Raw genomic sequence first — 24,950 nt, forward strand, 5'->3', positions numbered from 1 at the left:
TTCCATATGGTACAAACACTTCAGTCACAGATGTTGAAGATACACGTTTTTCCACTTCTACATAAACATATGTATATTTTTTTATATTTTTTAACTGCATTTTCTTTTTCTTCACTTACTGTATCTGTTTTCTGAATTTTCTTTCTGTAGCAGTGAACGGTACCTGTGTTTACATTCCCAGCCAGTAGATGCCAGTAAAGAGCACTCAAATAAAGTAGGAGTGTGGCACCACCTTAATTCAGCTCCATTCCACTGTATTTTCGGCTCGTGCCATTAGTTAGATGAATGTACTTTAGGTTTAACACCTTTTTCGGACAACAGCAGCACAACAGCAGAACCGCTCTTGTGACTTTGACCGCTAAATCTAAAGTTACAGGTCTTGTGTCCCAAATCATTGTGATATCTGCAAATCCTACACCTCCGACCTGTGACCTTACATTCTGATGTTTGCCCTGAAGCTGTATCCTGAAGGGGTTTGATGCCCAAGACCCAGGATAAAGACACAGGAGTCATCAGTGTCTGTCTTGTCCAACAGAGTCCAAGGAAAGCCCTTCCTCCTGCCAATGTCCACCGCCCTGCCGTACGACCACATTGCAGCAGACTCAGCATTCGACAACCCCATCTATGAGACTGCAGTAAGTAAAGATGTGTGTGATGGACATGCATTCCCACAAGGACACATTGTCAACAGACATCACCAACATCTGGCCGACCTCTTCCTGTTAAAAAATACTGCAACAGAACCGCATTCCTTTAGGTTACTGCCCATAAAACATCACCTTTTGGCATACCTTCTGAATGAAAATCAACCTATTTTTCATATTCCAAATGGTAGTGCTGAAAGCTACTCACTGTAAAAGTTATGTCAATGACCATCATCACAGCCCAAAACACTTGTGGTCATTCAGGGAGGGGTCACTGCATGATCACAATTTAAACCTACTAATCCTATTATTACCACCTCTCTTTGTGGGCAAAAACATCCCTCACATTCCATGTCGAACATGAAACTTTGTGCTTTTTTGCCTTTCTTTTTTTTATATTCTTGCATTGCATTTGCGGCAGAAACTAAAGTAGACAAGGTTTTTGGTTTATGTTCTGTTAAACACTGAAGCTTGCATCTGGCAAACCAAAAGATGAGCACCAGAGATAAAAACAGGCCTGTCACTTCCGGGAGAAAAACATTGTGTTGACAGGGAAGCAACTATTTGGTCTGAAGGGTAATTTAAAATCCATAAACACAGTGACGGCTGATTGATACGTCTTTCATCTGAACTCCCCAGACATTTACATTTATTTATTTAGCAGACACTTTTTCTCCAAAGCAATTTCCAATGAACTCTATGTAGTGTTATCAACCCACACACCTTATTCACCAAGGTGACTTACACTGGAAGATACATTGCTTACAATGTGTCACTCATCCATACATCAGTGGAACACACGCTCTCTCTCTGTTACTCACGCACTAGGGGGGGAACCTCAACAACATGTCTTTTGACTGTGGGAGGAAACCAGAGCACCCAGAGGAAACCCACACAGACACAGGGAGAACATGCAAACTCCACACAGAGCAGAGATCGAACCCACGTCCCCTTCCACCACCCACGTGCTGTGAGACACCAGCGATACTTGCTGTGCCACCGTGCTACCCAACATACACATGTTGGGTATAAATTGAGTGCAACATAACTTTCAGTGCGTATAAAACTTGTTGCTGCACAGCTACACTGTGTACATTTTCCAGTCAAAGTTTTCACATTTCAGTCAAGAGCTACAGCTGCGATGACTTTTATGTGCAACAGATCAGAAAATAAAAGATCAGTAAATAACTGTAACAATAGCGTGAAATAGCACCGCCTTGTGATTAGTTGAGGTCACTGCTATAATTTTTCCACAAATTTCCATATGTACCCTGGCTCTTCAGGTTACAAACACTTCAGTTACAGATTTTTGAAGATATGTACACGACATATGTATATATATATTTTTTTAAACTACATTTACTTCACCTATCTGTTTTCTAAATTTCCTGTCTGCAGCAGTGAACGGTACCTGTGTTTACATGCCCAGCCAGTAGATGGCAGTAAAAAGCACTCAAACAGAGTAGGTGCATGGCACCACTTTAATTCGGCTCCATTCCACAGTATTTTCCGCTCATATATATCATTCGTAAGTAGGAGCATACTGTTTGCTCTTACTATGGATTATAATTAAGTTGAACGAGTTTTGATTTTAATATAGCTCAAAGTTAGTAATGTTTTGCAAAGTTTTTCTTTCGTTTATTAGAAATTAATGTACTTTTACAGAAGCTAAGCCATAGATCATTCAAGGGAGAGCTGCTTTATTAAGGGGCAGCTGGTAGCGTAGTGGTTAGAGCTTCCGTTGGACCCACAGGTTGCAGGTTTGAATCCTACATCCAGCTGTAGTACCCTTGAGTAAAGTACTTACCGTACATTGCTCCAGTAAAATTGCCCGGGTGTTTGAATGAGTAAATATTTGCAGGTATCTTAACATTGTAAGTTGCCTTGGACAAAAGTGTCTTATAAATGTAAATTGAGTTTTTATTGATTGTGACTTACTGGTAGACATGACTTTGGATTTACAAACAAAGAAAAATATGAAAAATCTTATGGTCCCAGACTTATGGTTGTGTTCAGGACCTGAGGGTCCAGTGTAGTTGTTGTCTGGAGACCACAAGGTGATTGATGGTTATTTACGGAAGAGAGCCACAGAGTCCTGCCTCCCTTCCGTGGACTTCCACCTTACAGTGACACTCAGTTACAGTACATGTGTTTGAAAGCATGATTATGAAATGTAAAGATCCATAACATCCCATGAGTCTCCAGTTGATTTCCTGACCTCTGCAAGGACCTGTGAGAAAGAAAACAGTGTTTGAGCCCAGCCACAGAAGCGGGCTCCAAATAGAGGCTTGCCGAAGGACCGCTGTTGTGTTTGTCTCACTCTCTCCATTCCCATGTGCTCCTCTGCCGGATGCCATTGTGGCCGGATCCCTCTCCCCTTCCCGCTCCCATCAGCCCCGGCTCACGCTCTCTGATTACTAACGACTGTGTGTGTGTGTCTGTCCCCCCGCGGCTTCTTCCCTGAAGAACAGCGAGGTAAGCCTGCCGGCCGCCTGCAACACAACCGTGCTCCACTGTGAGCCCCAGACACTGTCCACCTGTTAGTGTGTCCTGACATATGAGCGTCTCTCTGGAAACCTGCAGAGGGTTTGCGCAACGTTAACTAGATCGCCAAAGTGAAGATGCAAACTCATTATCACCTCCCAGTCCTCTGATGTAAACGGAAACACCTCTCACATCAGGCTTTACATGTCCTGACATTCCTATTTATATCTCCATTGTAAAGAGAGAGGAGGTCCCTGAGATGCCCCCCCACAAGCACACCTCCACAGCCTTTCCTGGGGGGGTCTGGGGTGGAAGGGTGGACATGGGCAGCACACACATCAGCTGCTTCAAGTTAAACTACAGTTGAAACACTCAACCACCACACTGCATCAGTTGTTTAACACTCATCACTTCGGAATAATAGAAAGGCTGGCATTTTTGAGCTCAATATTCCTCAGTTTCATAATTCTGTATATTAATATTTGGAACATCCTCTTGATGGAGCAACCATTTCCTCAAAAAACCAGTACCCTTTGGAACAAAGGATCGCATGAGCATGGTAAAGTTATTGATATGGGCTGCTTCAGTGGAGATTATACCACAGATTCTCCTATACCGAATAGAACTTATCAGTCAGGACTCAGGTTCAAATCCCTGCTCCTGCTGAAGTACCACTGATCAAGGAACTTAACCTGGATTGCTTCCCCCAGTAAAGAGTTATACAATAATACTAGGACAGACTCAAGGGTCAACTGAATCTACACTTGAGCTACCTTATTTCCCAAACCCTCAAATCAGCTCATCTCCATTTCAGTTGACTCGGTTCACGATGAACGGATGAGCGGTCCCCTCCTTTGCTCCTATTCCACCCATATTTCCCCTTGTTTCCTCTACCTTGTCTTTCTATTATTCTTATCAGTATTGTAAGTTCCACCTTTGCAGAAGAGGTGTTTGCAGAAAGGGTGACAGCTCCACAGTGTGCTGTTTTTTTTTCCCTTCAAACAGTTGAAAGGATTGCTAAGAAATGAATGGTTGATGCAATATTAAACATTTGCTAAAGGAAATGAAGTTGCTGTCCTCTCCTGGCATTGTGGGTAAACAGACCGGTGCCTGCTCTGGGTCTTCTTGACGTCACATCGGGCTGCTGTAGTCAGTCTACTGAGAATGTCCAGTGTGCTGGAACAGTGTTTGCATGGTGCTCCATAGCAATGGGCAAATTCTACTAGTGAGTGCTTTTTTATTAAAAATAAAAAAAGTTAGAGGTCAAGACCTGCTGGGAAGGCCTGCAACTAACTGAGTTCTTCTCTGTTGATCTCTTTTCTGACTTTTTTTATTTTTCTTGCATTTCACTACTGTCTGACAGTATTCACTGTTTATTACTTCAATATCTGATCTACTTGAAAATGTTGTGTTAATTTCCAGCCATTAAAATGCATACATATCTATATCTATACATGCATCAATCTCAAATGCACCATGTCGTCTGGTTTTTTCTTTTTTCAGGAGACCAGAGAGTATGAGGTTTCCATTTAGAGACACTGCACATTTGAGCATGGGGGAAATCAAGCCATTCTTGCCTTGTGGGAATTTGTCTGCACCCTTCATCTCTCCTGTGACTCCCTTGGCGCCTCCTCTTTCCATCACGCTCTTCTCCCGCCATCCGCTGTACATATCGTTATTCTCGGAGGACTTTGTGGGAGCACTGCAAAGAGCCTGGACAACACAATATTATTTTTGTAGAGCTTGGTAGCAATGGCCCAGCCAACAGTGTTTGTACATTTTCTATCCTTTGACACAGCCCAACAGTATGAAGTACAGTCGTATGTCATAAGGGAGGGGAAAATGCAATTTTTTAGTATATTAATATTCGTCCATATACTTTGTCAATGTTACAAGGCAACGACTAAATTGTATTTAACTTAAACGTCAATCAAGACATTTAAATTGTCAGTCAAGACATGACTGAGATTCTGTGAATTCAAAGTTTGAACGTGGAACAAGTTGAGACTTGCTAACCCATTCGGGTTTCTGGATTTCATTCCATCTCAGTCAACCATCAGACAGAAAATGGATCCAGACATTACCTAAAGTGTTATTAAACTGCTTGTTGAGTATCTCAAAATGTCACTGTGGTTCTCTGTGTTTGGCATCTAAGTTTGACTAGATAATTTAGAAAATGGACTTGTACATTTCCCACATAATGTCAAATAGGTGCAGGCCCAGGCTTGTCAAAGAGTGTACATATTTCCACAGGGAACCAAGAAGATCAAACCTTGTGCTGTGTTGATTTCCATCTTTTTATTAGATGTTCTTCAGCCTTTTGTATAGGCATGAATACCTGCATGAGGTTTCTATCCTGCCGGGCTGTTAATAAACCTGTCAAATTGCAGGGAGTAAGATGTCATTCATTTATGTATGATGGGTACAGAAAAAAATGTGTTGGATGTTTGAACCGCCTATCTTTCAAATTCGACTTTTTGTTTCGAGTTCTTTCCATCCTACATGTATGTCATGTTGCCAGATTGTGGCGTTAACTGATGTGAAAATTCATTTGTCACAATGTTCTTTATATGTCATGGGGAACTGCCCGATTCATCTTAACACAATCTATACAGGACTGTTTTTTATCAAATAGCAGCAAACCCTCGTTGTCAAGAACTCTATGTGATACCTAGTGCCTCGAGTCAGTTTCTGCTATTGTCTGTTTTAGCTTCTTCAGTTCCCTCTTGGTCGGCACACTTCACACACTTTCTGAATGGCAGCGGATCCACCTTTAGTTTTGTCTGTTAAGAAACATCATTAAAAGTGATGCTGGGGCAGTGCAAAGGAGGTGTTTTTCCAAATTGTAATATAATCTCTAAGACCATTCAAGCTTACTGGTGGTGTGAACAGGATGAATGGGAGAAGAAATCAATTTGGTTCAGTAACTTCACAGAATAAAGTGAACTGAACTGAAAACATGTATGTATGTCCCATTATGTATATTCAGTACTTTGTTTTATATGCTTATGGGAATGGTATAAAAGGCAATAAACATTAAAACATACACACAATTGCAAGCTTTGAAACTGAGTCATCCATTTATACATTTTCTCCTTGATCGCAGAACTATTCTGTTAGGGTCTTCTGAAAGTTTTCTCCAAACACTTGCGGTTCAGGGAGACAGAAATATATAGCATTTCTTGTTCAGATGTGCATACTCTTCAGACCGGTTAACACAGATAGTTTCTCTTTGAAGATGAGTTGTACTGTATCCACACGCACACAACATCCCGAGTGACGGGATGGGATCCGGCTTCACTTTAGCCTTGGCAAGGATCGGAAGCGTTTGGACAACGAATAGTCCACTGCAGCCTCACAAAGTTACTACAACACTTAGTATGGAACAGAGCAGAGTGCAGGTTATACTTTATTCATATGAATCAAATTCAATGAAACACACGGTGAATTTTTCATTTCCCATGAATGCCTTCACATAGGGTCTTTCTCGGTTAACGTCAAGAGTAAAACTCTGAAGTAAAATGACTTTCACAAGGTCTGCGGTGTTCCAGCATTCCAAAATATTTCTGCATCATGTCCTTTTTCTGCCTCATTTTGGGTCAGTCAAATCAACTAAGACTTGACCTCTTTAGTCACTTGGGAGCATGAAATGTCCACTGCTCTCTGAACATTTATTGGATACAATCAACATGTAAATTTCAAATGGTGGTTCAAATCTCTGTGTGACCTGTAACAAACTCTTCTAAATATATTCACAGACCAATAGTTAGGCTGACTAATATAGATTAAACACCTGCTGGTAATGCTTCATTTTAGGCAACTGCCATCCAAGATGATTTTTATGAATTCTTTGTACATCCGTTGGGCTAATATTAAGGTGATGTGATAATATCATAAAGCAGCAAAAAATTGTCCTGATGTGAAAAATGCTACCATTGTTTGTTTTTAAGTTCAAAGAAGAGATTAACAAGTGTGAATTCTTTTCAGATAAACAAGTTGCACCCACTATCTCCTGGATAAAGTTAAATTTTTAAGTTGACTCTTTGCTGAAATATAACAGGAAAAATAACTGGTGAAAACTATTTGTATTTTTTTTCACCTACAAATCATGTGATTTTTTTTCCCCAGTACCAGACTAACATAATATAAATGACTATTCTTTATCAGTTAAAAAAATGTCTGCCCCTTAACAGCAGTCCAACATTAAAAAAATTTAATTTCTATAACAGAAGTTTTGAATGCTCTAAATGAAATTTCACATTTTAATAACCACCATCAATGTACAGGTAAAACATGTCTCAGTAACATTAAAAAAATTTTAAAAAAAATATGATGGACAAGTGTTGCTTTCCAAGAGACTGAAACTCGGTGTATATTTTATTATGTGGATTTCAAAGGACGTCAAAGATGTGTCTTCAAAAAAATGTTTTTGAGTACATTTCTGTTGATGTTCTGCTACTGATGCAATGTCTGTTTAATACAGCTATGTAAAATCAGTGATGCAACAATCAATTAAGTGCTTCAACACTGTCACTTTTCAGAGATGGACACAACAGTAGCCATGACTGAAAAGAGAAAAAGGTGTTCTGTATTCTATCTAAAATTGTTCGGTATAACCGTACACAGACACATCTCAAATAAAACAAATGATTCTGGACAATTCTGATTCTCTTCAGCTTGCAGCAGGCAGGTAATACGGTATGTGTATGATCATCATACTGATGATAATGATGTATACATACACATACATACATAATGATGATGTACTAAAAAAAATAAGTTAATTATATTATTAGGTTAACGTGGTTTTCCTCATTATCTTAATGCCACAATCGGTTCCCATAATTCGTATCTAAATCCAATATAGCCATTAAAATCATAAATTAATGTCTAAAACATGATCGCGTGATTTAATTCCATTGCCTCCATTGCAGTTGTTGACAAATACGTCACGTACAGCAGTGCTCTTTGAAGACGGTTTCAGAACCCTGCAAAAAAAAAATCGGTGTTGTCATTGGCTGTTACATGGAACACAGAGTTATCATTGGCCCCTAGAATGATGACGACACATTTTACGACATTAACAGAAAAAAAAAGCTGCTACTGGCTTCTGTTTCATGGATATTAAATCTAATATTATTTTTTCACACCCACTGAGGTGTTTTTTTTTATCCCACGCTTTCTGCAGTTTAAAAATATACAGCACAATAAGTAAGATTTTATTCGTTTTCCTTTTTCACAGTATACCCCAATAGAAAAGCGGGGACTGACGTTTCACGGTCGTCATTTGAAACATCCATACACAGGGTTTCCGTGGCTTTTTAAAGCCATACGTAGCTATTTTATATTGTTCAGGACCATTGTTTTGCAAACTGTCCAGCAATCAGAGGTTTAAACAAATGCACACCAAGTTAGGAACTGCGGCAATTTTTTTCGCATTTTCTTGGCTTTCGACGGCTTAGTAACAGTAATGGTATCATCCAAATCATAATACATTTGCCATTACCAATATGGCGTAACCAACCTTCAGTGTAAATATCCTGTGCGTACGGCGGACGAAACAGAGGGAATTAACATTTTGTTTAATTGCAAATCACAGTTTAATGCACTGCATTTCCAATCAAAATAATGCTATTATGTTTACAGAGAGGTAATCACACTGCTCATTTTTTTGTAGAAAAAGAATACGTACACACCAACCTCTACCACTATGGCCGCTCGGAAGCTCCATCGGCCATTTGGAAAAGGCGCATGCTCAAATGAGGTCTGGCGCATGCGCAGACTTCACTCTGCTCGAGTTTGCGCCAACCCTATGGAGAGGATGTAGCTAGCAGTGTCGGGATTGATGCACAGCATTTTTTCCACAATAATAATAATTATCTTGGGGGTTTCGACAATCTACTGGAGCTAAAATAACATCGAAGGAGACACATTTTTGGAAGCCAGATTTTTTCCACTTTGCGTCGCTGCGCTCGCAACTTTTTATTGTTTATTTTAACAGTTTGTTGAGAAGAAATGGGTTTGCCGACGTCCACAGCATCTTGGCGAGCAGCTAACGGGCTAATGGCAGCCGAGAGAGGAGACGTGTAGGCTAGGCCCGAGAAAGGCCGCCTGACGGAGGCCGTGCGCTCGCTTCTCCTGTTTCTCTCTGCTGTTTTATCTCTCCAAGCCGACCAGGTAGGCGCTTTTTTTTGCCGAAGAGGCTTGGGCCAGCAGCCGCGGTTTTTCGGACGCTTGGCTCGCTTGGCTCGCCCGGAGGAGCGGCTCCTTGTTAGCCACCGGGCTAGCGGGCCGTCTCTGAGGCGGTCTTTAGAAGAGGCTCCAGGGTCTGAAGTCAGTCAAGCAGCGCGTCTTTTCTGAGGAATTCCCTGTGCGCGAAGCAGCCTGGTACTCCGCACGTCCCCGAGCCGCCTGCTGTTTCGAGCGTTTCTCCACAGAGGCTTCTTCGTTGTTTTTCTTTTTTTCCGGGCGGAGGAACACTGACTGCTGTGTGGATGTGGGACAAAATGGAGACCCCGACGATTGTGTACGATCTGGACACGTCCGGGGGCCTGATGGAGGTGAGAACAGATTAGGTCCGGCCGCGGTTGTGCGTTGACGGGGCTGCGAGGGACTGTGTGGAGCCCGGTCGGACGGTCTCAGCCGCTTCTCTCAGACTGCAGTTACTGAAACCGCCAAAAACACGGTTCTCTTCCGCGGTTCGTTGCCTTACGGTTTTCCGAGGATGTCTGCTAGGTTTCCCGACCCAATCATCTCGTCGATTTTGCCTGATCTGTCTGCTCGCTCTCTGGCTCCAGCCGTGCACGGCAGACCGGGGCGGGGTGCCGGACAGGCCTCGGCTCCAGCCCATAACATAAGCCGGCTGATATACCACCCATCCGCGCTTGACTAGTCCAACAGCTATTTTAGCCAAACATAACACCGGGGTGGAGGGTGACGAGACCCTCTTTCTTTGTTGTCTTAAATCACTGCGTTCCATTGGCACGGGGCTTCTCATTATGCTAACTGGCTAGCAGCAGGAGCATGTTGTCTCCGCCATGCGCCCCGTTCGTTCCGTTCGTTACTTAGTTACTGCTGTTTGGCCCTGTTGTTTAACGCTCTTTGTTTTATGTCCCGCTTTCTTTCAGCAAATTCAAGCATTGTTGGCGCCCCCGAAGTCCGAAGAGGGTGAAAGAAGGAGCCGCAAGCCGGAGAAAGAGGTGCGGAGGAGCGGCCGGGCCACCAACCACGACACCTGCGACAGCTGCCGGGAGGGGGGAGACCTGCTGTGCTGCGATCACTGCCCGGCCGCCTTCCATCTCCAGTGCTGGTATCACCACTGTCCTTATCCTCAACTTGGCTTTCAGACATACTGTTTACACAGCAGGGTTTTCTTACTGGAGCAATTCTGTAAATACAATCCTCAAGAGTACTTTAGGAGAACTTGAGTGGGACTGGAACTCACAGCCTTCAGGTTAGGAGACCCTGTCCGTTCTTTCAGTGTCTTATTTCAATGCCCCACAGAGGGATGTTATTCTCAATCCATGCTAATAATGTGAATGCCTGCTGTCTATAGAGATTTATATTGCTTGCTTTTGTGTCACTTTGTGACATGTCTGTTTATTCATGATTGTTGGAGTTTAAAATCCCCTGCCAATAATTAGTTGTAACCTTTCAAGATGAATGATGTTGGTTTGAATCTAACTCTAGCTATAGTACCCCAAGGAACACCCTGAAATGCTACAGCAAAATGACCCAACTGTTTAAATGAGTAATTGCAATATTCTAACGTAAGTCACTTTGCACAAAAGCATCAGCTAAATAAAGAATAATTGCCGGTTTTGTGCACAAGGCCCTGCTGAGCTCCTGACGTGAATAACTTAGATATTTACATTGAGTGCCGATTAAGATGCATATAATTTTGGCTTTTTGAGCTCAGCTGTGCTTGTGATAGTGTCCCACTGGGGTCATCTCTTTGCATCCCATTGAACACAGTCCCTCAGTTTACAGTTACTGAGCTGTTTTAAAATCAAAACTCATTATCTGGTGTTTGTTCCAAAAGGTTCATTTTGAAACCATTATAATTAATACATTTTGTTAAATATTTCACAAAGTTCTGGTGACTTTTTCCTTGCATAAACTGTAAAAAGAACATGAGGCATGTGTTCACAGGAGTAAGTGAACTGAAATTTGAACATGTCATGTTAGGCTCATCAATGGTGCACGTAGTTTGTTTTACGAAGACGACGAAAAAATTTCATTAGTATAAGTTGGAAAAAGTATTATTGGACGCCACGATTCCTTACTTTTTCAAGTATGTAACGTGTTGCATACTCCTGAGTCATGTATTTTGGTATAGTCTGTATGTGTTTTCCTGTTACTGTGGCCAAAATGTACGTATCTCAGAGGAGGACTTTGCTGCTGCTATACTTTGGTGTTTCATTTACATTTATTCATTTAGCAGATGCTTTTGTCCAAAGCAACTTGTATCTCAGAAAATACAATTTGTGCATTACCTTAGGAGAAAGAGACATAGCTGCAAGTGTTTTAAGTACAGTTAGTTTCATTCACCATATGCACTGATGTTCATCACGCAAGTAGCTGTCTAAAACTTTACGAGAATATTGACAATTCCTAATCACCTTCCGAGTAGATTTTTTTATTTATTTTTTTTTTGAGACGCATATTGACATTTATGTTACGTTTCCTCATTTAAACATGCTTAAAGTTTCTCAGGTGCTTGCCATTGAGATTGCAGTGTTATATAGTGGGCCAACAGCGCTTGTTGCAGGCTGCAAAATGAATGGCTGCCATCTCTCTGTCAGAACAGAGTTTGATAAGGTTGGTGGAGCAGGCAGATGTTGGGGGGGGCAGTGTCAGCATATTTATAATCATTAATCTTGCACAGTATTCTCTGCAAACAGCCCAAAGGTGGAGAACATTCAGGCCACTAAGGGCAGGCTTGAGGGAATGAGCCTTTGTGACGTGTTGTAGTTCTTTGATTTTAATAAGTTCCACCTGTCCTCTCTGTCTTGCATGTTGTTTTTACAGTAAGTCTCATGGTGAGACATTCTCCCTTTTTGAGATTGTTTTTGTGCATGTGTCACTGCTCCCGAGTTACGGCAACTCTGCTTGTTTTTTGTGCTTTGTAGAGGAAACCCTAGAGGTTTCTCTTTTCTGTGCTCATTTTTGCACTGTTTGGCAGAGATGCTCTTTGTATTTAGTAAAGCTGAAACAAATGCATGTTCTTGCAGGCAACTAGCCTTCTTCATGTATTTCCTCAAAAAACACCAAGAGAATTCTTGCTATGAGATCTCGCCTAGAGGCTATTGGTGCCTTTTTTAGACTCTTTTGTAAAGCACTTATTTGAATTAACTTTGCTTTTGTCAGCAGTTGGCACTTAGAGGTCCATGCTAATTCTCTTCCATCATGAAAAGAACTCCCTGCTGAACTTCTCATTGTGAATGTTGTTTAGTAAAAGATTTTCTCGATGTGGAAAATTATTGGAGTTTAATAGTGGTGTGGTTATGTTCAGTGAGATTTATGGAGTTAATTGCCTTTGTTTGGGATACGAGTTTTAATGCAGTTGTGAATTAAGCAAGCGTTTCTCAATCATGTTGCCATGCTTATCGTCAAGTGTTAAGTTTCTACTGCTCCTCTGGCTTCCAAGAGATGGCCACATAAATCCACAGCACCATGTAGGGAAGGTTATTTTGCCTATGACCCCAGTGTCAGGTGGAGCTCCTGCAGGTGTGTGGGCTCTCTCAGCCTCACCTGCCAGGCTTACTGCCTCTGGTACAAAATGATTTCTGGCAACAGATAAAGGCATTCTTGCACAATGTTGGAACCTGTCCTGGAGGCATGTGGGATATGCATCGAGGGCCTCAACAAAGGGTCCCTTTATAGCTCTGATCCTCAGAGCGTTCTCTCCCACAGAGTGGGGCCCTCAGTTACCTATGTTACACCCAACAGGATGCACTGGGGTGTGCATTCAGAACTTTTTAAGCCTTTTTCCTTGGAGCTGCTGATTGACTTCAAGCCCGGTTTTCCTTTACCCCCCCCCATGCTTTTTTAAAAATGATGTACTCTGCAACCTTGTTCTTCAGATATTTGAAAGAACCATTAACACTTTATCCAAGAACATGTTTTGTGTCTATGATCTTAAGCCTCTGCAGATGCAATGTGTCTACATAGTGTTTGTGATTTCATTGTGTATGTAAACAGCTGCGTACCCTCTTCTTTTTTTACCAAAAAAAAAACAAGAAGTTTCTTGTTAATTTAAACTGAAGTTGTAGATCAACATAGCTAGGTTTTGAAGCTGGTTTTGAATGATGTTTAGCTTCTTGAAGGCCATGAGGTGACCTGCTCTGTGTGTTGTGGCTTCTTCAGTAACCCACCCCTGAGTGAAGAAATGCTGCCCCCTGGTGACTGGATGTGTCATCGTTGCAGCGTACGCAGGAAGGTGAGGTGCACTGCAGTCATGTTGTGGTTTTTGGGTTAAGGTTTCTGTGCTGCTCAAGCACTTCTGAACAGGCACATTGTATCTGCTGTGGTGCACCTGCAAACCACTGGCAAGCGACACCAGCTTTCTTGTCTTGGTGTGACAGAAGCGGGAACAAAAGTCAGAGCAGGTGAATGGCCTGCTGGAACGCCAGCAACAAAAGCGGCCCTCCTCCCCAGCAGCAGAGATGGAGCAGGCCCCTGTACGGCTGGATGGCATCCCTGGGGGAACTGGGGGGCTTCGTGTGGCTGTGGCCCAGGTGCGCCTCCTGGAGAGGAGGGCCAGTAGCCGGCCAGGCACACCCACTTCCAATGCATCCACAGACACGCCCACGCCCTCAGAACAAAACGATGTAGATGAGGACCTGCTGGACATGGAGGACGAAGCACCTGGATCAGAATCTGAAAACGCTGTTCCTCACCTGAGGAGGCCTTTCGAGCTTTTAATTGCTGCCGCCATGGAGAGGAACCCCACGCAGTTCCAGCTTCCCAATGAGCTCACCTGCACGACTGCACTTCCAGGTCGCTTAATTGAACCCTGATTGTTTGTTTATACATTTATAAATCAGCAAACCCAGTTGGTGTTGTGTATAAATTGTATTGTATGATTTTGTCAGTGTTCTTGACTTATTTTTGATCAAAACCTTGGTGCTGACGTTTCCTCTCTGTGCACCCATCTCCAGGAACAAGTAAACGGAAACGAAAAGAGGAGATGACTGGGAAAAACATGAAGAGACCACAACATGAGCTAGATCACAATGGTTTGGTTCCCCTTCCTGTGAAAGTGTGCTTTACCTGTGGCAGGTACATTCCCCATTCTGAAGTCTGTTGAGTTCATGTCCTCAAGATTAACACCTTCTGTATCTTGTATGCAGATAGTCTAGGAAGAATTTTTCCTTTGTTCCTGTAATATGAATTGCAGTCAAGTGTTTCTTCCTCTAGCACATGGAAGACACGTCTGACAAAAGTTACCGGCTCCTGAGAAGTTTCAGTAAATGCATCTCTCATTCCTCATAAGTTTTCTTTTTTACTTTTTCATCCATGTCTTTACTCCTTTTAATGAGTTCTGCTAGTAGAATTGCTTGTAATTCCAGGCAGTGACCATTCCTTGAGATTGCTCTGTGACTTCTCTGTGAAATTTGAATATAGTCCTTCAAATATAAGGAATATTAATAACACTTGAAGTCACAGCTTTCTAGGGCTTTGTTTCCTATTTTAAAGAATTCTGTTCATTTGCAATGTTACCTGCTCATTATTACTGTATTTATGAAAGGCATTTGGTGTGAACTATAGCCTTAGGTAAATTAATTTTCTGGTACAGAAATTGAAAAAAGAACAATGGACAGTTTATAGCATGATGGAATAGTCCATCTACAGTGCTAGTGCTTTTACAGAATTAAAATAATTGTGTGGTTTAACAGGTGTATCACAGCTCTGCATTGTTATACTTTCTAATTCTTATTTTTGTGGTACCTGTAGATATTTTATACTGACAATCAGACAAACCATGATTGCCTGATTGTTGGTTGTACAAAGTGGAATCATAATTATGGGGTGAAATCTTAGTTCTCTGAAATTAATCACTGGAAAAATGAAGTACATCTTAAAGAGGTTGATTTAAGTTTCGCTCTTTGGTGCAACAGACTTCAGCTTTAAGTAAAATGAGTGTCCTGTCCCCCGCCCCCAAATTCTGTTTGGTTTCTGTAATGTCAACTTCTTCTCGTATCCTAAAAAAAGGACAATAGTGAGTCCTTCGAAGGATTATTCAAGACCTTTGTCGCAATATCTAGGTGACCACCGAAGACATAAATTAAAGAGGCTCCTGGTGCTGCAGAAGTGTACAACTTTGTCTTTTCAGTTTGTCATCTAAGGGGGGTGGTAGCACCAGCAGGGGGAGGTACTGCAGTAAGCTCAGCTGCCCCAGCTTCCTTTCTAAACTTCAGCTGGACTAATTTAGAGGTCCAAAAATGCTATCTGCTAAGATGTTTAATTTTTGGAACGTGTTTTTAGCCTGTGTATGCATATTGATCTTTTACTGAGTGATTGCCTGGGTGTCCTTGGCATTGACTAATAGAGAGAGGTTGCCCAGGACCCCTCTGAGCTGCAAGTGAAACTAGTTAATTTTTTCAATTATATGTAACTGACAAACTGTTTTACTGTCTGTGTGCCCTGCAGTGGGGTGAAGGGAGTGAGCCCAGGGCACGGCCCTGTGACATTGGTAAAATAACTGACTGGTATGAACATAACAGTGGTTCTGATTAAATATAAACACTTTGGTTAGTATGTGATGTCCCCCCCCCCCCCCCCCCCCCCACAGGAGCTGCAGAGTGGCTCCACTCATCCAGTGTGACTATTGCCCCCTCCTTTTCCACATGGATTGCCTTGATCCCCCCCTCACTGCCATGCCCACTGGAAAGTGGATGTGTCCCAACCACATTGAGCACATAGTGGTGAGCAGCTCCCTGACTTTCCCCAGTTTGTGGTTCTGATGCCAATGCAGGGCCATCGAGATTTTCTACAGTATTCAGAAACATGCCGTTTATTCACTAAACTACTTGCCCTCAACTGGGCTTTGTTGTAAGTCTTTAATCTTTGTTAATTCCAGAAGCAGTTTCCATTGCTGTAGTTACTATAATTTCATGTGTTGTACTCCAAGCTTGTGAAATTTGGCCAAACTGCTTAAATTCCACTTAGTGCACTGCTGTTACTCTAATGTATAAACTTGGCCTCAGCTCCTGCAGAAAGGGCAGATCTCACACGGAGCTTTGACTGGATGCCAACGGTGACTCTCTGTTTCAGCTCAACCAGAAGAACATGACCCTCAGCAATCGCTGCCAGCTCTTTGACCAGTTCCAGGACCGCGTGTCCCAGCATGCTGTCAAGGTGGACTTCTTACGAAAGGTCCATCGGCAAAACCCACCAAACCGTCGGGGACCCCATGTGTATAAGAAGACCCTCAAGGTATGATCAAGCCTTTGATCATCCTTCAGTTCAACCACTCCTTTAATCACTGTGTGAACACTTATCTGCTACATGTTTCATGTGCTGTTAATCATCCTCTACCAGGTCCCTGATTCTATAAAGTCTCAGTACCAGTGCCCCCCACCCCTGATGGCCCCCGCTGGAATCCGCAATGGGGAGCTCATCTGCAACGGTGTGCCAGACCTGCCTTCCCAGCACCTTTCATCCTCCCAGCACTTAGCCACTGAAGCAGAGCAGCAGGAGGTATGTCTCTTCACTCAGCAGGAGGATTCACTCTGAGCTGTTCTAAGACCTTAAACTTAAGAAAAGGGAGCCCCTGTGCTTAGCATACACTGGTTTTCTTCCTGCTTGTGATCTTGCTCATAACATCTACTCCACCTTGCCCCCCTGACTCTATCCTACAGTGGCTTCGCGGTGTCATCGCACTCCAGTGCAGCATAATGAGACACTTATCTGCCAAGCAGATGCCGTCCTATTGGGACTCGGAGCAAGCGGACAAGGTCGACTTCAAGCCCTGTGTGCCACCAGCTGAGGCTGAATTCTCGTGTGCCGCAGATCGGACACTCCAGACGGCCTCCTGCTCTGAGGCCTGCAGCACTGAGCTTGGCCCCCAGGGGGCCCCTGTACTGAACTCTGTGGGCCCCTCTGAAGAGCAGGGGCTCTGCTGCTTATGTAATGAAAGATCCTGTCAGAACTGTCGGACCACCAATGGCCCCCTGGGGCAGTCGGCTAAGGCCAATGGGCCAGTGCCCTGTGGGGGGAGCTTGGAAGCCTATCAACAAACTGAGCTCCAGCAGAGGCTGGCAGCCCCTTCAGACTCAGCCCAGTCCCTGACTCCTCCAGCCTCATCCTCTACACTGCCCAACCATGTGGGAATCGTAATGGTGAAGAGTGAGAACTGTGGTGTTGTCAGCCCCTGTGCCCAGAAAGCTTCATCCCCTTGCACCAACCTCGACCCTGGACCCCCTGGGCAGCCCTATGGAGCCACTCCAGGTGCAGGAGGAGGCCAGGCTGCAGCTTTAATGAGTCGCAGTGTTTCCTCCCCTACTGCCGGGACACGTGCCCTCACGCCACCACGGGCCAGCCACGATGCAAGCGCTGCCAGGCTGGCCTCTCCCACCCCACCTTCAGGTAAGATGCTCATAATGACCACCTGCTGATGCTATTTTTTCAAAAGATTATGATTTAATGGGTATTCCTCTCCCTTTCTCCAGCGGATGGAAAGGCCAGTCCTTGTGCGTTGTCTCCTGGAAGTGGATCCCTGTTCCCAGACTCTGTGATCTCCACCATGGGAGACCTAGCTAGCTGCATGAAGGCTGTGACTGGTGAAGATGGAGGTCAGTTGGTCCCTCTAAAGCTAAGTCAAGTCTGCAGATCTTATGTTGTTCCACCACAGGAAAGAGGACAGTGTAGATCTTTTAAGTAGCTGATTGTCCTCTTTGCCTTCAGCCCACATCTTCTTTTGCACTTGCAGAGATTGAGTTGGACAAGTTGGATGAGAAATTCATCAAGCTACTAGCCTGGCAGAGGATACAGCAGCTCTTTCACCCCAAAGCGATTCCTTCTCAGAGTGGCTGCGTGAGCCCACCCCCCACTGTCATGACCACGCCCCCAACACCAACCTCACTGCATACAGGGGGTACAGCACCGTCTTCTCTCCATTGGTTTTAAGGTTGAATAATCAACTGTTGTTGAATAAATGTGTGTTGTATTGCCGTTTCATTGTGTGTGGCTTTCCTTTCAGTTGTGTTGCCACCTCCCACTCCAGTGCTGAAGACAGAGGTGCAGGCAAGAGCTGTGTTTTACCCACTGATGGGGAAGGGATTGCCTGTCAATATGTGTTACCGCAGCCTGCACATAGGAACTGGTAATGACCACTCTGATGCTCCCCTGTTAAAAAGACCTTTGTTCTTCGTTTTATGATTCCTGCTGAGCATTTTAGAACTTCTGTAACAGTTATAATTAAGCCTCTTGGCCCCTGAGTTTTCTGTAGTTATCAGATTAAAAAGGGGGAAAGAGGGAGAAATTTTTGCTTTCCAGGTCCAGGATTTTAACAGCCTTGTTTGACCGAATGCTGAAGTTGGTACCGGGGCTGTTCTGTCTTACGACATGTTTGCCTTTTCTTGCAGGTGCCGACATGGATGTGTGCCTTACAAACTACGGTTTTTGTAATTATGTGTCAGGAAAACATGCCTGTATCTTCTATGATGAGGTAAATTGCGGAGACTGGATTATTTTTACCGGTGTCCCAACTTAGTTTGCAGTGAATCAGTCCTTTTGTTAATTGTTAAATATATTCCTCTGTAAAAGCTGCGTGTTAGTTTTGCTGGGAGAAGAAAACTGGAAACATTTGCAGCTAAGCATTAATTGTTACTACCTCATTAAATACAAATAGTCTTATAAATGCTAAAGATATTTACCCCATGATTGTGTAGTGATGAATTCCCAGTTCAGCAGTAGAAGCCTTCTACAGTCTTCTGTTTACTTTGTGGCAGAACACAAAGCATTATGAGCTGCTCAACTACAGTGAGCACGGGACCACAGTGGACAATGTACTGTACTCCTGCGACTTCTCGGAGAAGACATCTCCCAGTCCCTCCAGCAGCATTGTTTCCAAAGTGCAGAACATCATCCGTGAGTATCATTCTCAGTGGGCAGGCACATAACTGTGTACATTCAGCACTTAAAGGCTGCTGTTCTGTATTCCATTGTGCTGTTCCCAAGACAGCAGCTACATTTTGTCTTTTGCAGGGAGGTGTAGGAAGAGAAAGCAGGAAGAGGATGCTTCAGAGGCAGGACCAGGGACAGTGCCACCAGAGGGTGTGATGAGCAGTCAGTCACAGGGGCCACCAAGGAGGCCCTGCAACTGCAAGGCCAGCAGCTCCAGCCTGATCGGGGGCAGCGGTGCTGGGTGGGAGGGCACAGCGCTACTACACCACGGGAGCTACGTCAAGCTGGGTTGCCTGCAGTTTGTCTTTAGCGTGACAGAGTTTGCGAACAAGCCGCTGAAGGAGGAAGAACAGGAGCAGCAGGAGGAGGAGGTGCAGGCAGGTTCAGTGTCAGCACAAACCAGCAAGGAGCTACCTGACAAGGAGGTTCTCAAAGGCCATCAGGCTCCAGTGCTGCGCTCCAATTCTGTCCCATAGCCTGTTTCCCTGGTGACACAGGTTGCCCTTCCAGCTGACTTGTATAGAGGACAAAAAAATTTTTATTTAACTGTTCATACATTTGCATGACATGAAGTATTTTTTTTTTTTTTTTTTTTTTTTTTTTTTTTTTTTTTTTTTTTTTGATGGGTTGGGGGGGGGCTCAAATTTCTAGGGCCGTAAAATCTTGCACATAGAATTTCTATCTTTTTTTATTGCAAAACCTAACAGTTATTTAGATTTCATACAAAGGGATACTTTTGATTGTCCTTGTCATTCAACTTAATGTAAAATGCCAGTTTCCATCAAACTTTTTAAGCAATCAATACTGATTCTATTTTGTGCCAGTATGGATAGTTTTTATATATCCATCCTTCTTTTTTCCTTCATTTTTTATTTTATGTATGGAATGGTAGAATTCATACTTTTTTGCTACTTTTGCACTATAAGTAGCTGCATATTCATATGTATATACATGCACATATACCTACTCCTGTGTATGTATATTTGCGTATATATTGATCCAGGTAATTTCTGCTTTCAAGGAGAGAAGCATAGGACTCCCTGTACATATACCCCCCATGGTCTGTTTTTAAACATGTACAGTACTTCCTGGGCTTCAGTCGTGATGTTCCGTGCTGTTGCAGATAAGTTTGTTGTAACATCTTGTTCTAAGTACTCTTCAATACTGTAGTTTGTGTAAATAGTGACTCGTTTTAGCTTTCATTTTGAAGTTACCTGTATTCTGTATATAAAACAACTTGACTTTCTGCTTGTCTGTTATAACATTGTAAATACATAAAGAATTTTTTTAAATGAAGCTCAAACTAAGCACTTGCCTGCTTTGGTCATTTCACTTTTCCATTTTGTAGACTGTAAAAGGTTAGACAACTCCAGTGAGGAACTTATTTGTCTCACCCCCCTGCCCACTCTACATCTGGATATCCACAAAATCAGGAAGTGTCACTGTACTTTTTCTTAACTCTACAATGTATTAAAAATGTGGTGCTGAGTCTGACAGGCCCCATTTACACTGTCAACAGACTGATGGCCCTGCTGGTTCTCTTGCCTTCATACTCAGTTGTACTTTTCATTTGTCCTCTTCAACTCTCAGTGGGGTCAACTGAAACAGGCAAACTTCCAACACAAACCATTTTCTAACCACAGCAATTATCTGTTTAGAATAACCACTTGCCAGTGTGGAGTCATGGTGGTCCAGAGCCTATCCTGGAAGCACAGTGAGGCTGTGTGCACCCTGAATGGGACATCAGTTCATAACAGGGCACTTCCATTGTCATATACACACCAAGGGTAAGCAAGTTGCCATTTGATCTCAAACATATTTTCTCCCACAGTCCAAAGACCCTTAACCACAAAAGTTACATAATGGCAAAATATCCAACTCAACCAAAGAGTTATGTGCTTTAGCTATCTACATTAAATTCAAGACTCTGGTTAGGGCCTACAAAACCATTAATGGAGTATCTACAACACCTGATCTCAGTATGGCCCAACCAGACTGCTACACTCCCCAATCTCTGTCCACTTGGTGGTCCCATGAGCTCTGAAATAAAAAAGCACAAAGGTTTTTGGTTCTGGCTCCAGTATGATGGAATGACCTCTTCCTTTCACACAGAACTGCTGAATCTCTGCCAGCATTCAAGAACAGTCTCAAAGCTCATCTTTCAGACACTCTTCTCCCCTGATTTTCTGTCTCCTTAATAAACATGGATGTGTGTTACCTGCTTAATCATTAGAGAAATAAAACATATTTTCCACTGCTATTTATACAGTATAATGCGTACTGGTTTGTACAGTGGTAGTGTGTGACACATGGCGTGTACTGAAGAATCTCGTATCAGTAAATACCGGCTGTGTGGCGCCATGCATCCGCTGGGGGGCAGTAATGCATAATAAAATGGAACTGGTAAAGTTTTTCTTTTTAACAAAACAGTATAGTAACATTATAAGAATTGAGAGGAAATGCTCTATGAATTTAACATTAGCTTAAGTCTCCTCTCCATACTGTGCTTTACGGTGCTCTTGGTGTGTGTGTGGCAAACCGGTGTTACTGTGTCAGAAGGACCGCAAAGTATAATCGCCCCCAACGATGACAAAAGGATTTCGATTTCTCAGTACTGAGAAGCAGGACACGTTTTAATTTTTTTTTACTCCCGGGGAGCAGTTCAAAAGGGGGGTACGGGGGCGTAAACACGCTATTCGCGCCACAGACCAGCTCGTGGAACGGAACTTTCAGCGCGCGCACACAGGGATCTCCGCATCATGGACGTGCTGCTGCTCGCGCTCGCCGTCGCCGCGGCTCTCTACGGCGTCATGTACCTGGTGTGTGTGAGGGCCACCTGGTGCAAGAGCAAGCGTACGCTCCACGGCAAGACAGTCATCGTCACAGGTGCGCGAGCCGCCGAAAGCGCGGGAACCGCGTCTTTTTAAGTGAAATTTAAAAATTTTAGCTACGTCCAGTTCAAGAAGTTGTCAAGACAAGTTTCTGACTGACCAAAACGGCAACTCGTACCATTATAATAAAAAAAAATGTGTCCAACTTTCTGCAAAGTGTAATTGCAGCTTATTTCTCATTAGTTTGGCTGAGCATTTTAAAACTCGCATGATCATGCAGTAAGTACCAAACGTTGTTTGTCCTCTAACTATTCAACACGATCCTTGCAGACACGTCGCCAGACCTGGAAAGTTACAAAAAACAAAACGTCTCTTTCAGGTTTTTATTTCAGCTGTTCAATTTCCTTATGGTAAAAAAAAAAAGTCTTAGAATTTAACAGCTAAATTGTATAACGCTGGTTACCGCTATCAGTTCCTTAAGTGACAGTGAGTAGTCCGTTATCTCAAGTTTAAAAAAAAAAACCCTCAAATTACCACATTTTGCAGTAAGCAGGAAACTTGATGAGGGGTTAGGTACACATCTTACTCTACAGCACTGTATGATTTTTTCAGCAATAAAAAGGGATATTCTTTGTCATCTCCTACCACATTGGTATTAGATGTACCATAATGTGTATACAGAATCAAAAATGTTTAATTGTATGTTCCATATTACTTTTAGGAGGCAACGCTGGAATTGGAAAGACCACGGCTGTGGACTTGGCACGCAGGGGCGCAAGGGTCATCCTGGCCTGCCGCAATAAACAGCGGGCCGAGGCAGCTGTCTGTGACATCATAAAGGTGAGAAAATGATGGCTAATGGGGTAGTTTCTGGTTTAATTGCTGCTAGAGCAATGAACAGATGTAAACAAGGTTAACTTTCAGGAGAGCGGGAGCAACCAGGTGGTGTACATGCAGCTGGACCTGGCGAGCCTGCAGTCGGTGCGCTCCTTTGCCGAGACCTTCCTGAAGCAGGAATCGCGGCTGGACATACTCATCAACAACGCAGGTTGGAGATCATTAAAACACTGCTGTGATTTAGCCAGGCTGGTCTGACCTACATCTCCCATGAGTTTGCTGTAGAATCACAGATAAGTCTGTTAACAGAGTTTAGAAATCAAATATTGTTTAATGTTTTTAATGCGTAAGTTTGTCCATTTGGGGAAAAAAAAAAAACGATCCACCTTACTAAAATTCTTCTCAGTCTTGTTTCATTGAAGCAGCCCACCTGTTTTGCTGCCAGAACCCTTAAAGAACTTTAAAAGAAAGAAAATCTTATTTTCTGTAGTCGTGAGCACAGTCACATGCTTGCCTGAGAAATTGTCCTGTGGACTCTGTGAAATGTTTCTCTTCCATTTTTAGCACTTCACATTCACGGGAGAACTGAGGATGGCTTTGGAATGATATTTGGTGTCAATCACATTGTCGAAATCAATATGTCCCCATCTATAGCCCAAGGATGACACGTTGATTACACAACTGGGGGCACACTCCTTCAGTCGCTCCAGTAGCAGGTGGGTCAACAGAAAGTGGCCAATGTTGATGATTGTAGAAGACAGTCAGTCAGTCACATTCCACCATATGAACCAGTAGCTACTTGCCTGATCTATACATAAAGTTGAGACTCTTCTTGAATGTTGACGGATTCAGCAGTTCTGAGGGAGCTCATTCCACCACACTGCAGCCTGAACTGAGAACTTGAAGGTCGCTGTTCGGTCATTGCATTAAAACAGCTCTTTGCCCTTGTTTGGAAGTGTTGTAATGTCCCTGTTTGTTGTCCTCAGGAGCAATCAGGACGGAGCTTGCACGTTCTTCCCTCCCCATCATCAAGATCCTGAATCGTCCCATAATTTTTCTGTTCTTCAAGGACCCGGTGGCCGGTGCACAGACCACGTTGCACTGCGCCTTGCAGGAGGGCATTGAGCCTCTGAGCGGTTGCTATTTCGACAACTGCACTGTGATGGATTTGAAGGCCAATGCACGGGATGATGCCACGGCCAAGAAGCTGTGGGAGATTAGCGAGAGGTTCTGTGGCCTTGCTTGAGGCCTTAGAGAGACCAGCAGGGAGATGGAGGCAATTTGTTATTCAGGGAATCTACATTTTTAATGATTTGGGTATTGTATGTGGTTAATTTCTTTTCAACCATAGCAGAAAAGGGTTGTGGAATGCAAATGCTTCTGTTAATTAAACAGCAGTTAATGCCAAAAAAGTGCAGGGAATGTCAGACTTGCAGATGGTGATACCAAAACTGTAATGACATAGCTGTAAGCCATAATATCCAGACACAGTTCTTTCACTATTTAATGTCTTAATCCTTTAAGTCCAGGAGCAGACATCAAGAAAAGTATTTTTGTTAAATGAATTCATAAACTGAAATAAAGATGTTTCTCAGCAGTGTGACTTCTGATGTACAGAGAGAAATTAAGTAACTGGACATCTGAGTAGGGTTTTCATTTTGGAAAAACAGGGTGTGAAAATTGACATGGCATGAGAGAGACCATGGTATTCATGCATTTAATTTCTGTACCCGAGTCTGTAATAATATGATAGAATTAAGTCATATTCTGATTTGTTTTATAGCATGGTCTTTTCACCAGGATGGGAGTGGGTACTGAACAAAGTTTAGACACAATGTCAGAATATCAGCAGTTACAGTTTAACTATTGGGATGAGCCAGTTGGCAGCTGAGACAAGGACAACAGAATTTCCAACAGGGGAGAAGGGAAATAGACTGCTGGGGGGTAATCTCTTCTCCCCCCTCCCCCATTATGTTCTTTGACAACCTGTGCTAGTAAACAAAGTATCCAACAAACTAGGGTA

The 24,950-nt window shown here is 43.1% G+C and overlaps 3 protein-coding genes across 7 annotated transcripts in view; all 3 read left to right on the forward strand.

Moving 5' to 3' along the window:
• sez6b (seizure related 6 homolog b) overlaps positions 1–6,165 on the forward strand; it is a 170,157-nt gene extending 163,992 nt beyond the window's left edge. Inside the window, exons 16-18 of one of the 5 annotated variants that reach the window (XR_001965994.2) lie at positions 536–635; positions 3,039–3,119; positions 4,632–4,687. Coding sequence is in view for 4 of the 5 variants with exons in the window: in XM_018748769.2 (XP_018604285.2) it covers positions 536–857 (322 nt within the window). In the remaining variant the exon portion in view is untranslated. Of the gene's footprint in view, positions 1–535; positions 1,343–3,038 lie in introns of those variants that run through there. The other 4 variants (XM_018748770.2, XM_018748771.2, XM_018748772.2 and 1 more) reach the window with 4 other exon arrangements.
• Positions 6,166–8,936: 2,771 nt separating this feature from the next.
• Positions 8,937–19,835, forward strand: phf12b (PHD finger protein 12b). The gene is made up of 15 exons (XM_029255433.1): positions 8,937–9,688; positions 10,256–10,437; positions 13,497–13,569; positions 13,715–14,129; positions 14,291–14,411; positions 15,925–16,057; positions 16,407–16,568; positions 16,674–16,832; positions 16,994–17,720; positions 17,804–17,926; positions 18,064–18,228; positions 18,334–18,456; positions 18,719–18,801; positions 19,085–19,223; positions 19,341–19,835. The coding sequence occupies exons 1-15, from the start codon at positions 9,623–9,625 to the stop codon at positions 19,733–19,735; spliced, it is 3,066 nt and encodes a 1,021-aa protein (XP_029111266.1). The 5' UTR covers positions 8,937–9,622; the 3' UTR covers positions 19,736–19,835.
• A 2,106-nt stretch (positions 19,836–21,941) lies between these two features.
• On the forward strand, positions 21,942–24,513 carry LOC108932201 (dehydrogenase/reductase SDR family member 13-like). The gene is made up of 6 exons (XM_018748444.2): positions 21,942–22,145; positions 22,812–22,930; positions 23,015–23,138; positions 23,492–23,580; positions 23,682–23,691; positions 23,914–24,513. Exons 1-6 carry the CDS (start codon positions 22,019–22,021, stop codon positions 24,171–24,173), a joined length of 729 nt encoding a protein of 242 aa, XP_018603960.2. The 5' UTR covers positions 21,942–22,018; the 3' UTR covers positions 24,174–24,513.
• Positions 24,514–24,950: the final 437 nt, after the last annotated feature.

This window comes from Scleropages formosus, chromosome 10, assembly GCF_900964775.1.
Source record: "Scleropages formosus chromosome 10, fSclFor1.1, whole genome shotgun sequence".
NCBI lineage: Eukaryota > Metazoa > Chordata > Actinopteri > Osteoglossiformes > Osteoglossidae > Scleropages > Scleropages formosus.

What these genes read in the sequence shown, in the direction of transcription:
- phf12b (XM_029255433.1), top strand. Translation starts at nt 9,623, where the DNA reads ATGTGGGACAAAATGGAGACCCCGACGATTGTGTACGATCTGGACACG. An exon ending in CTGCACGACTGCACTTCCAG is followed by an intron (nt 14,130 to 14,290) that starts GTCGCTTAATTG and finishes ACCCATCTCCAG; the next exon opens with GAACAAGTAAACGGAAACGA. An exon ending in CTGAAGCAGAGCAGCAGGAG is followed by an intron (nt 16,833 to 16,993) that starts GTATGTCTCTTC and finishes TCTATCCTACAG; the next exon opens with TGGCTTCGCGGTGTCATCGC.
- LOC108932201 (XM_018748444.2), top strand. Translation starts at nt 22,019, where the DNA reads ATGGACGTGCTGCTGCTCGCGCTCGCCGTCGCCGCGGCTCTCTACGGC. An exon ending in CAAGACAGTCATCGTCACAG is followed by an intron (nt 22,146 to 22,811) that starts GTGCGCGAGCCG and finishes TATTACTTTTAG; the next exon opens with GAGGCAACGCTGGAATTGGA. An exon ending in CTGTCTGTGACATCATAAAG is followed by an intron (nt 22,931 to 23,014) that starts GTGAGAAAATGA and finishes GTTAACTTTCAG; the next exon opens with GAGAGCGGGAGCAACCAGGT.